The 13658-nt window shown below is 38.8% G+C and overlaps 1 protein-coding gene across 4 annotated transcripts in view; it reads left to right on the top strand.

Annotated features, from left to right (window-relative positions):
• C3H18orf63 (chromosome 3 C18orf63 homolog) overlaps positions 1-13658 on the top strand; it is a 47017-nt gene that overhangs the window by 10910 nt on the left and 22449 nt on the right. For 2 of the 4 annotated variants that reach the window (XM_063299038.1, XM_063299040.1), the window contains exons 2-5: positions 641-697; positions 8611-8660; positions 12050-12091; positions 13396-13472. In XM_063299038.1, the coding sequence (XP_063155108.1) occupies positions 687-697; positions 8611-8660; positions 12050-12091; positions 13396-13472 (180 nt within the window). In that variant the 5' untranslated portion in view covers positions 641-686. Of the gene's footprint in view, positions 1-640; positions 698-8548; positions 8661-12049; positions 12092-13395; positions 13473-13658 lie in introns of all 4 variants that reach the window. The other 2 variants (XM_063299037.1, XM_063299036.1) reach the window with 1 other exon arrangement.

Here is a 13658-nt window from a genome sequence, read left to right as displayed (position 1 = left end):
ACTATTCCCTCATCTTCCAGAGCTCTAAACCCACAGGAGACCACTATCTTGCAGTCTCCTCACAAGGAGCAGCTGTCTGGAGCACTTGTAGCTCACAGTACATTAGCAGAGTGACTAATTGCTATCTATCTATCTATCTATCTATCTATCTATCTATCCAGACAGATGGTGGGAAAAAAGGTGAAATCTCTGCTATGTGAATATGCCCTGAATCTTATCACAGCTTTGCCTCTTCGCAGCAGTCAAGTTGTTTACACAATCCTTATTATTCTTTTCTTAAAGGCTACATTTCTTAATTACAAACTCTATATCTCAGAAGCTCTAATTCATCTCTGTTGCTTTCTTACATATTTTATAGAAGTTCTTCTCTCTTTCAGACTAAACCATCAGTGATTTTGTATTTGGCTTCAATGTTTAAGATGTTACAGTGGTATTAAATGAGCCTCTTCCAACAGCCTGAAGTCTAAATGAAAAAGTGTCAAGGACCTGTCCTCCAATAGAAATGGTACTCTCAAAGATACCTTTCACCTGTATATACAAAGGGTTCATGTTTCAAAAGGATTTATTATTTGAACAGGTAGAAGACAAAAAAATGTTCAAAGCGGAAATAACTACAGTAATTTTTGTTTGTTTGTTTTAGATACCATTTTACAAATCAGGAACATTTCAAGTTTATATAGAGAAACATGGAGCTACAGTAAGTGATGAAAATTATTTTTCTGGTTGTTTATTTATGCATATAAAACATCCCAAACTTTCCTATACAATTTAGCTTAACCACTACAGGGTCTTTGTCATGCAAAGAGTGTACTGTATATTAGTTATGTGTGTTGTTTGTGATGAAGTTAGCTTTTTCTAATATAGATGTGTCATAGAAGATAGCATTTCCAATTAAAACAGGAATACTTAGTTCTAAATCTGTGTTTTATAAAAAGAAACATGGCCTTATGAATTTGAGAGTATTTTACCTTTGTATATCATTACAAACTGTTGGCCAATTACTTTACATTTTATTGACTAAAATATGCAAAAATCAGAATGCCTGTTTATTCTGTGTTTTAGATATTTAAATTTCATTTTTACTGAAATGATGCAGACATTTAATTCAGTAGAATTCATATACATATTTACATATACTGTACTGGTCAAAGTATTATTTATAAAATATTCTTCCCCAAACTTGGCAGTCCTTTTTATATGAACTTCAGCTCCCAGATTTCTTAGCAATTGACGTGCTAACTGAACAATTGTTGGAACTGAAGCCCAAATATCTGGAGACTGACCAGGTTATGGAAAGTAGATGTAGGCAGTGGCACAGCTGGGAAACCTCTGATGGGCAGGGACTGCAAGTCAGTCTCCCAACCTACTAGAGGACCACAGGGATTATTTGGTAATGTAATTATGTCACTGTAAAGGGCTTGACCAAAGACTATATGCCTTGTGGTGGGAAGCATAAAAATAAAAAGGAGTAGGGAGCCTCTGGAAAGCAAACACTACCATTCTCATCCTTAAATCCATTCCCAAGGCCTTAAAAATGGCCTGAAATTGTGCTGCTGAAAATCTGAGAGGGGAGGGTTGCAAATGGGGTGCTAGAGATACAACATGTGGCCCACAGCCATGGATTATCCAGTCCTGAACTATAGGATCAAAGTGGACCTTTCTTTTCAAGCCATGCTAGTAAGCTATTTTAGATATTTTCAGAGAGACAAAGTTGTAAGAATATTGCTGAGCAGCTATAGCTGAGTCAAACTTTGCAGAGAACTTTTACTAATCTATGCAGTCAAGCTAATCTGTGCACAAGAATATCTACAATAAACTAAAATACAGATCTTAGGCCATGCAGTCCATAGATGGTTAACCAAATTACTGGAAATTTGATGGCATATGTCAATTCAGTGGAAATGTTATGCTTCATAAATAAAAATAATTGTTAATGAGCAGGATGTCAAGGCCTAATGGACCAATCAGAAAATAATAATGTGTATGTTTTTCCTGTAATTGTGGTAGAAAATATGTATATAATTTTGTTCTAAGAAGGAAATCTGGTTGTTATTAACAATTTCATTATAAAGTATTTTTTAAAAAGACTTGACTGTTCTATAGTAATCTCTTAACTGTATTTTTAAGGAAGAATTTGCCAAATAAAATTTGGAGACAAAACATTGTGTTATTTTTTAATTGACTGATGGGGAAACCAGCATGCTAAAAAAACTGCCAGTTGCATACATGATTTTTATTTCTAAGAATATTATTGGTACATGTATATTCCAGAGGTATTCTTTGAATGTTTTTAATGCATTTTTTGTACAAAAAAAATAGAGCAGCAACTTAGTGTTTCCCAAGTACCCAAAAACAGATGTACTCAGAAAACAGATGTAGGTAGTCCTCGCTTAGCAGCCACATCTGGGACTGGCAGCTGTGGTATTAAGTAAAGCAGTTGCTAAGTGGGAAATCAAATGACTGTGAGTGTGCTTTCCTTTTCCCCACTCCCCCACCCTTTGGAATGCTCCCCCCCCCCCCGCACTGTGATAGCTGGCTAGAAACTGTGATGGAATATGAGGGTGACCTTGGGGAACAGAGAGAAGAGATTCCTCTGGGAGATTTGTACTTTCAGACCTGCAAGGTTGTTGTCAGCGCTTCCAGGTAAACCAGACAGGAAACATGACTAGCTGAACTAATCCTACTTTTTTATAAGGCTACATTAACAGAATCTTGCAAGTCTGAGAGTACCAATCTCCCGCCCTCCCTGTTTATTGCTTGAGTGTTCAGGGCGTGTCTTTCCTAAGTTTCTTCTTTAGACTGTTACGCTCTCACAGATTCCCTTTCCTTTTATCTGATCATTCCCTAGGCAGCATCCCCAAGGTCACCCTCACATTCCATAACAGAAACTGACAAGACTAATCAGTTCACACCTTCAGCTTTTGTTTGACTCCTAACCACTCTCTGGCCCTTTGCAATGCTCACCCTGGGGCTGGGATAATTAGGAAGAATGGAATTTATGTTTGTATTTACATTAATTGGAAAGGAAAGATTACAAGAAAGTAAGCAGGCACACAATGGGGAATACACATTGAAAGGAATTTATGTTTGAATTTAGATTAATTGGAGAGGAAAGGATTACAAGAGAGCAAGCAGGCACACAATGGGGAATACACATCGAAAGGGGTGCACTTGGGACTGGGAGCCACGAGCAGGGCTATGCAAACAGCCTGGTGTATTGTGTGCCTGCTTACTCTCTTGTAATTCCTTCCTTTCCAATCTCTCTGCTCTGTGAGGGGAGGGGGAAGAAGTGATTTCTGTAGGCAATCTCTCCTGTGTCTGACCCATTTTTTCCTCCCCCTCATGTCAATGGGGAGGAGTCAAGTAAGTCAGTGTCAGGGGGGGCGGGGAAGTCAAGTAAGTCAATGGGGAACAGACTGGGCTGTTTGCATAGCATGCTTGCAGCTCCCAGCCCCGAGTGCACTCATGGCTGCTGGTGCCACCTCATTCCTATCAATGTATATTCCCCATTGTGTGCCTGCTTACTTTCTTGTAATCCCTTCCTCTCCAATATCTCTGCTCTGCAAAGGGAAAAGAAAAAAGAAAAACAACAGGTCAGGCACAGGACAGTGCATACTGACTGTAATGGCAATCATGTGACTGAGGGACACTGCAAAGGTCGTAAATGCGGGCATTGGTCATTTTTTCAGCACCATCATAACTTGGAATGATCACTGAACGAGGTAGTTGCTAAGCAAGGACTACCTGTATCAGTAAGTTAAGATGGTAGAGAGGATCCTGAGTGTCTAAAGGGAGTTGGGGACAACATCAGTTTGCCTTCTGGTAAATGGTATTTTACGTTCATCTATGAGCCCCAAATAATAGTCATCTTGTGGCAATGCTGTATGTTTTAGGTTTTATACTTCTTAATAGGTGTCTTTGTAAAAATTCTTTCTCTGTTAATGAACATTCCTCTAGTCATGGAGTTTACATAAAAGTAACCTAACATGAATTGTACTGCCCTTACTGTTGACCTCTATTCTGCATCAATAACAAGGCCGGCAAGTTGTGCCTGAAGGCAGTTCAGTGGCCTGCTAGAAAAAATGGAGCAGAGCTTATAACACAGCTGACAAGCTGGCACAGAAAAAGAAAATTGTCTTAGATAGCTTCAAGGAGCACATCAGAGAGACACAGGTTATTGATCTTACACACTCAGCCCCCAAGCATGAAGAATCACAGGCTCAGACATATTCGGTTAAGAAGTAAAAAGAATTTCTTACTGACTTTATTGTTGCTTCTGCTACATCCATCTTGGTGGAAAAGATGAAGTTCCTTTGTTCTTCTTTTCTTTCCAATTACATAGTTTGCCCTAAACTCTCAGCCCTACAGCTGCCAAGAGCTGCATGGAAGAAAGGGGAATTCCAGGCCCACCACATGGTGCCCAGAATGGAGGAGACGCGCACACATCCGTGTGCTTGCTTCCGGTGGGGAAGAGGGAAGAGGGAAAGAGGAAGTGGGAGTGGCAACAAACAGCTTCCTCAGAGTTGCATTGTGGGACAACTTAATTTACGTGTTAATTCACGTGCAAATGAGGCATGCTGGATTTGCCAGAACTTCCAACAGTGCCATCTTTATAATTTTAATGTAGCACAAGGTTAGAAAAACATATAGTGTATTCCACTGGCTTTATTTTCTCTCCCACTGAGTGTTACCTGCCTGCAGGAAAAACAATTATGTCTTTAATATATGATAGGGCAGGGTGGGCAAGTGTAGGCAAATGTCTGGAATGAGGGATTCAGCTGCCTTTCAAGCTCTGCAAGTGACATGTTGCAGGACTTTAATGTACCTTCTATGCCTTCAACTGACTATACCCCACCCCCTTATCTGGTCTTTGACTATAATAAAGATTTGTTTGTCATGTTGCAGATGCTGAAGCGTTCTGCACCCATGATCAATTAATCAGGCTATTTTTTAAACATGGGTCTGGCACTTTGCAAACATAGAGAGCTTGTGAGGAGCATCTGGCATGTTGCAGCACCTGCCCTCTATGCCTGTGATCTCTCAGTTAAGCTATTTCTGAATGGAGGTTTAGTGCTCTTTTGGAAAAGTGCTAGATTCATGTTCTAACATAAGCTGAGTAGTGCAGTGCCCTCCTATGACAGTGCCTGTGACCTCTCAGGCTATTCAGTAGTTCACTAGTTATTTGCACTGAGAGGAATGTCCTTTGACTCCTGATAAATGTTTGTTTTGGTGTTTGGGTAAATCTGTGTCAATTTGTGTTTGAATCTACGTGTACATGTGTAAGTTTTGTGTTTAAGTATGTCTCCATGTTTGAAAATATGTTTATTTTTAAAACTTAAATGCCCTAGCCCCTTTTACATGGTCCCATCCACTTTGGGGTGTACTTCCCCCGCCTCTGCTTGCTAGAAATTAGATGCCCCTTTCTCAAGGTGAGGATGATAATTAGCTAAAACTGTAATAAAGGTTATTTTACTTGTTTTGCTATGATTTTAGAAGGAAAAGATGACATAAAACTCAACTGTACTTGTTTTACAAATAAGATATATATTTAATTCTGCTTTTGGTTCCGTTTTGTGTAAACAGTTGTTAGATCACTTGGTACTAATCTTTTAGATGTACTACCTGCAACAGCTAATTATTTCTCTTTAAAATATACTGAGGTACTGTAGTGAGGTTCAGATTATTTACTAAGAGTTTCTCTTTTCTGCTTCTTCTGAATCAGATGGAGTGGGAGGAAAACAGTGTTGCATGTTTAGCTAGTTAATTAACCACAACTCTGTTCCTAATTGTGGTTGCAGGAACAGAGGGAGTGAGGACTTTGATTTTCTTCTCAACCACACCTCAGTTTATCTACTGGTAATGTAACATAGTACGGATACAGCAGTAAACAAGAGCACCTTTAATCAGACATACTACTAATGTTATATATCTATTTTGTTCATGGATCCTTTGGTTCTGCCTAATCATGGAATCCCTGGATCTTACTGGGCAAATCGCTCTATCTCTTAGCCTTTGCTTTGTTCCTGGAAATATGGAATAGTAAATATGATTACTAAATGTTTTCAGGGAAACTAGACAGAAATAGGCTTTTCAGTAGACAGGTAAGCTTACATGATTAAAAATTAATAACAGCACTATATTTCTTTCCTTAGTTCTGCAGCATTTCCATTACAATTTTCTTTTGTTGTTGTTCAGATATTCAGATAATAATATTTTACATATTATTGATTACTTTTATCCATCCTGAAATATAGGTAGTTTTGCAAACAAATGTGGAACAGTAAAAGAAAGTTATACTGTGCAGGTTCTCTGTTGATTTCAGATGATTTTTCTCATTTCATGCATCTTTATTCTTGACACATAAGTGGTTAGACTGGTTTGCATACATTTTGTGGGGCCTTCTGCAGTATAACTTGATGATCAGATACTATCTGTGTCTTTCCAGTGACAGTGAGCAGCTAAAGAACGCAGTCATTGTTATAAATTTGAAAAGTTTCGATCATCATCACAAATGAATCTATCACTATGGCTTTCTCTAAATTATCCACAGAAAGAAACTTCAGTGTTCCTTAATGACTGTAGCCCTGGAATGTGACATCTAGTCTATCATATATAATGAGGAAGAGCTGAGAAATAGTTTGAACTGGAGACAGTTTGAATTAAAGAAAATATTGCAAGATATTACAATGAGAAATGCTTCTGTTCAATCATGCCCCTTTGAAGAATAATCTAACCTGCCCATCTCTAATTCATCCTGTTGTAGGTTCAGGGATGGCATAGACTCACACAGCAGACCAGTATCTCCCTTCAAGAAATTTGCTTTTGTTATCACAATGTCTTATAAAATATGCAAGATGTACTGTAGTTCATTTGTTTATTTAGTTATTCATTATTATCATTTAGGCACTTAGGAAGCCATTATTATTTAATTAAAATTGTACACTGCCCAACTCTCAGCAACTCTGGGCAATTCACAAATAGATAGTACCCTCTGTGAGGGAGGGAGGTTGGTCTGAGAGAGAATGACTGGCATAAAGCCACCACTAAACTCCTGTGGTTGAATGTGGACTAGAACCTGAGTCTCCATTTTCAAGCCCAAAACCATAGGCTTAACTGCCATTCTGCTATGGCTGTCATATATCTGTGGATCTGTTTTCTAATAAATGTTGTTTGTAGACTGTTATTTATAATAATTTCTTTATCCCTTTATTCCTTACACTTTATCTTATTCTGCTTTGTTTACTATATGTCCTATTTTTATTTTTACTCCTGGGAAATAGCTCAGTTGTAACCCCATCCCATTCTTTCCAATAAATCTTGATAAAGAGAATTATGTGAGAATAGGGCTTAGAAAGAATCACTTTCAGTTTTAGGCAAATGCCAAAGAGTCTGATCTTCAGAAACTTTTAACTTCTGCTAGCGAACCAGGCTGCTATCTAAGTGCTTCTTGTCTTTCTTGCCACCCTCTTACTGATCACATTTTTTCCCTACGCCTTCTTGTGCTGCTACTAGCATAATTTCTTCTGCTACTGCTCTAGTACCAGACAATGTTTTCCTGCACTGCTTGTCAGTTTGTTGTGCTGTCTGGACTGTCACTGCCTTTGGGGTCCACTGAACACTGCCACTGCTTCTCTGGGTCTTTCTGGCTCCCCCAGTGCCAAAGACCTCTGCTCAACCACCACCTCTCCTTCAGACATCCTCTTGGAGTTTTTTGGCATCTTCAGACATCCTTCAGCACTTAAAATCAACTCACATTACACAGTCCTCTTAGGGAAGGAAAAGAACTTTTCCTACGGGTCTGGGCCTATTTAAAATCTGGGTAGAAGGCTTACGTGCCTTACCACAGGTTTGCCAGGGCAGCCAAGAGCCTTTGCTTACTTCATGTTTGTATTTGCATACTTCTTTACATATTCTTAAGAACAGTCATACAATTCCTACTGCTTGTAACATTCAGCACATGATTTGCAATCATGATTGCATCAGCAGTATTATGTTGGACCTAAATAAGTAACTTGCCATATGCTTTACTGTACAGTGGGTACCTGCAAACGCCTTTTCAGAAAGAAACCATATATTAACATCAGTGAAGCAGGCTGTAAGACTGGAATGATCTTTGCTTGAAGGTCAGACTAGATGAATTTTTGCTTAGTATATAACAGTTATCACAAGAGAATAATATTGATTGACACCAGTGGAGTGGAAGAGAGGATTTAGCCTTTGCTCCCAATGCAGCCCTAATTTAAGTTGTGGCCTACTCCTCCTTTGTTAACCATGAATGCAAATTATGGTCTCAGTGGAACAGCTAGCACGCTTTCAGGCTGAATCATCCCATAAATGTTACTCACTAAACAAAAAGCAGTAATGAAAACATCAGTTACATGATTATTGTGTTTGACTCTTAACCATTGGAGAATACATTGTGCTGTGCTACATGGACCAATAATTTGATTAAATGTAAAGTGTCCCATAATAACAATATTCAATTTCATATGGAGGCAATGATTGCAAAGAGAAAGCAAAACTGCATTTTTGTTTGTTTGTTTATTAGGTAGGAATGCCAGAAAGAGTTACCCCAGCTATCTTTCAAATCTGCCTTTCTTATACTCTTAGAGCCAAACTTGCTCCTAACTGGAACCAAGCTGGTCACTTGTTGATACAAGGTAATTTGGAACCGTCAATAGCCAAAATGTTGCTATAATGTTATATCTTTTCTGTATGGTGCATATATTTATTATTAGCTATAGTTGTTATTCTGTAAATCTGACTACTTTTCAGAATTTTTGAAATTCCTATTAGCACAGTAACTACTCAGTTCAGGATCACAAAATAGAAAACAAACAAATAATGATTGATCCTTCATTTCTGAAAATATTTCAGATGTAGTCTGCATAATTTCAGCATCAGCCACTTTGGCCTCCAATTCTTTTATCATTTGAAAATTCATCAAAACTGGAAGTTTGCACAATACTTTATCTTTGAATAGGCATGATTTACATATTGCTCTATTTTATGTAGGTATGGTCAACACAAATATGTTCGGATACTATTAAAATCTGCATTTTCCTCTTGAGATTGCAGCCTAAGTCCCTAATTAAGTTGGCTGACTCAATATTGCTGAGCTAGATTATGACATTTATTTGATCTGAGGATGGTACATTCAGAGCTTATAAAAAGCAGGTTTAGGAGCAGTGATGTAGCTATTATTAAGAGAATTTGCCATTTTGCCAGGAACCATCAGGTAACTGGGACCACTGTCTTAGTTCCTATGTCCTTCCCAGGACTTTTCATGGCCATTCATGAGAAGGGTCCCACCTGACATGCCTCCTCCTCCAATAGATTGGAGGTCCAGGCAAGTAGACAACTTCTGGGTCCTTGGCATACAGAATGCAAGAACAGCAGAGGCATGCCATCATAGTCAATGTTGCCAGAATGGACTTTGACTCAAAGCTTTAGTTATGGAGGCCAGAGGGGAGGGTTGCTGCCATATGCAGTTTCTTTCTTAAGTTGAGACTTGGCTTACCCCAGGTGGGAAGTGGCTCTTCCTTAAGCTATGGGATATGCCCAGCTGTCCCAATTATTATATGTGTTTTACACACACACACACACACACACAAACTTTGTAATCCTTTGATCATTTTATTTGCATCAACAGAAATAACAAAAATGTCCCCTAAAAATAATGGCATATTTCTACAACAAACTAAGCTAGAGTTTCTTTTAAAAAGCCATGGTTGGCTGGAATTGCACAGCACACTAATCCATAAATATATTTGTTTGCTTGTTTCTTTACCAGATTTACACCCCTCATTTGTATCTGTTTGATAATCACAAAAGTAACAAAAATACCAAACATCAGTATAACCAAAATAAAGATAAAAGTCAAAAATTAAAATAAAAACAATTAGCACTAATAATTAAAAGCTTGGCAGTAGAGGTATGCTTTTACCAACTTCTTAAATATTGGGAAAATAGAGACCATACACATCTCCTAGGAATAGCATTCAACAGCCTGGGAGCTACCCAGGAGAAAGCACTTTCCAGATGGACAAGTCTCTGGCAGTGGTGATATCTCCAAGTGTCTACTGCTGATCTGAGCAACCAGGCAGGTTTATAACAGAACAGGTGGTCCTACAGATAATCAAGCCCTAAGCCATATAATGTTTTAAAAGGCAGTACCAGGACACATAGAAATGTGTCCAGAGCACAGTCGTTAGCCAGTGCCGATTTTTCAACCTGGAAATCATATGATCCTTATATCTTGAATTAGCCTTTGTAATTTGCAGCCTGAACATTTTTCAAGGTGAGACAACGTGCAAGACTATTGATTGCTTACTTGCAGTTAGACTGTAAGGAGCAGTCTTACCTAGAACTAGGTAAAATCAGGATCTTGATACCATCTAACTCCAGAGCTCTAGATTACCCCCAGCAACTGTTTCACGTAGAGGTTAAGAAGCACAGGAGACAGGATAAAATCAAGGAGCTAGGGGTTGAAGAGTAGACCCCAGCACCTCTTTCTGGGCACGTCCTGACCGGAAGGACTGGAACCATTGCAAGAGTGTCCCCAAGGCCCAATCTTGCCAGAAGGTCCAAAAGAATATTATCATGAATGGTACTGAAAGCCACTGAGAAGTCGAGGATAACTAATATGATTGATTGCTGCCCAGAGTCACTTGTTTGTCTTTTTGTAAAACAAACCACTCAGATCGTTCACTGCTCAGATTTCAGATTGCAGTTTGTATTTTTGTAATACTATACTATTCACTAAAAGCTTAGAAACTGTCAGCTGCATCTCAAAACTGTTTCAGTCATCATAAATTCATTTAAGCAAAGCTGCAAGGCTTTCTCAGACCTCTCTCAATAATTTGCAAGATCCCAAAAGTGCTGACAGTGACCTAGTCTTGGGATATATGTCAGGAATGTCAAGACTTAGGTGTTCCTTCGAAGAAGAAATTTCATGATGACCTTTGTGAAGAACAAAGATCAATATCTGTGAAGGATCATTTCAAAGTAAACATACCTTTTACAACACTAAGTTAATCTGAGTCTTGAATAAAGCAGCTTCTCCTTTTTAAGCCCTGTAACCATCAAGCCTGATGTCACGTAGCCAATGAGGAGTTGTATGCAGGTGGAGATACTAGTTTAAGTACAGCTCTTTGGGACCTAGACAAACCTCTCAAATGGTTCCTCTGCCAAAGTGAGAGTGCTCAGCACTAAACCATCTTTCAGGCTGTGGAAGTTGAAGGTGGGTAGAAGAAATGGTGGAGGAAGTCATGCTGTATAGCTGTTTCTTCCCTACTGCCACCAAGGCAATGATTTTCCTTTCCTGCTTGAAGAGAGGAGGAAGAGGAAACAGGTGAGGCAACAACTAACTTGGGGGTGGCATTGAAGAAGTAGATGGTGTAGCAGCCATACCTCTTTTATCTTTTGCTCCATCCTCCTATGCTGCTCCACCACCATGGTAGGTATAGCATATATAGGCTACAAAAATCCAATCACTAGATAGTATTGAAGAGAGAGTTTCCTGTACCACTTTGCTGCCATCAGGAATTACTGCAATTCTTGCAGCCTAGGTATGTTATGCCTAGTTATGAGACCTCTGAGGGCCCCATATTATCAGGTTTTTTAATTGACAAAAATGAAGGTGTGGGGCAAGGAGTGAGGCAAGTGGGTGCTCATTTACTGATCATATTCTCTGATAGGTCAGCTGACAAGAGCACTGATTGGCACATATTTCAGTGTTTCAAGGTAGGCAGAAGTGAAGATGATCATAAGTTGACTTCAGAAAATGAGGACTGGGGAGTAGAAATGGCAGAATAAAGCACTGATGCAGAAGTGTTCATTTTGCTTGTACAGGCCTTAAGTGTAATCCCTTTTGAGACATTTATCAAATATTATATTCTTCTCTTTCCTCATTATTACATAAGGAATATGTTGTGATGCAAATGTTACATAAGTAAACTCTTACCTTTTCCCCAAATACTAATTTGTAAAGACATTCCTTTGGTATAGTTATAACCGTGAGTTATAATACAGCACTTCATTTTTTAAGGGAGAGATTTTTTGTCACAAATGGGAAAGCAAAATGCAGTTGGTGAGTACAACATGAATAAATATTTTATCACTCTTAAGGACCTGGAATTACCTTAGTTATATTTTGTACATGTCCTTGGTTAAAAAAAAATTGAGAAATCAATTGTATACCAGATATAACCTACAGAGATTGTCAATCAAGCATTTACTATGCATATAAATGTTATCTATAGAATATTTCCATAATTTAAATTAAGACTGTCAGTCACCATGCAAGCAAATAATGCAGGTCTATACCACTGCTTTATTTTCCCCTGTGCCTGTTTAGCAATATTTAATGGTGTAGGCAACCAAAAGCAGTTGTTTTTGTATGGGATTCAGATGTGACAAAATCAAGTAGTACTTTTTCAGTCAGACATCCTTCACTTTAGTTGCTATTCATCATTGTTAATCATCCCTGAATACTTCGCTTGCCTTGCATAGTTAACTACTGCTATACTTTTATTACTGTACCATACTATCTACCTAGATAATAACAAGCAGATACCTTTAATGTTTTCATCAACAAGACATACGCAGTTCCGGTGATAAAAGCAATGTAGCAGCAATGACAAACCACCCCCATAGAGTTTTTAACAAGCATGCTACTTATCTTCAGTGACAACTTTTAAAGGTCACCCCATATTTAAAATTTTAGCATGAATGACACAGTCCAACAAGTACAACAACCACTGATACCTGTGGCCCAGAGTACTAGGGCTTTCTTCACAGATTCAGATTTCTTACTAGCTAAAATAGTAATTTATTCAACAAACGATGTAATCTTTTCCAACGGCAAGGTTTAGGGCCACAGGGAGAAATAAATTCATAGTACAGATGATACAAATCCGTTAGCTTTGCTAAATTTTCAAACTGAACATTGGTGGCTAGAAACTTCATTTAGAATTCAGCATAATTTTTGCCATTATGTGCTTATGGTGAGTAGAGGTAAAGGTAAAGGTTTCCCTTGACGTAAAGTCCAGTCGAATCCGACTCTAGGGGGCGGTGCTCATCTCCGTTTCTAAGCCTTGGAGCCGGCGTTGTCATAGACACTTCCGGGTCATGTGGCCAGCATGACGACTCGGAACGCCGTTACCTTCCCGCCGAAGCGGTACCTATTGATCTACTCACATTTGCATGTTTTCGAACTGCTAGGTGAGCAGGAGCTGGGACGAGCAACGGGAGCTCACCCTGCCGCGCGGTTTCGAACCGCTGACCTTCCGATCGGCAGCTCAGCGGTTTAACCCGCAGCGCCACCGCGTCCCTATGGTGAGTAGAGAAACATATGTAAATACTATGTGCTGAATATTATGGATTTTATTTCAGTTATGGACATCAGTGTATCAGAAACTCAACTCTGCATCAGTGTGGAAGTGTGCAGTATACGTTTACCGCCACCTGAGGTACAAAATAATATAACTTTTTATATTTGCATTTTATAGGACTTTGTTGAATCTCATACTTGTGATTTTACATCTAGGGCTACTTAAGATTCTTTTACAGAACGGAACAATTGTTAAACAGTTCATCTCTCCCCCCAACCCTTTTCTCCAAACCATATTTTTCTTGTGTTCCAAACAATGTATATT

This window comes from Candoia aspera, chromosome 3, assembly GCF_035149785.1.
Source record: "Candoia aspera isolate rCanAsp1 chromosome 3, rCanAsp1.hap2, whole genome shotgun sequence".
NCBI classification, from domain to species: Eukaryota; Metazoa; Chordata; class Lepidosauria; order Squamata; family Boidae; genus Candoia; species Candoia aspera.
Note: the sequence above shows the minus strand (reverse complement) of the source record. Positions and strands in the feature narration are given on the sequence as shown.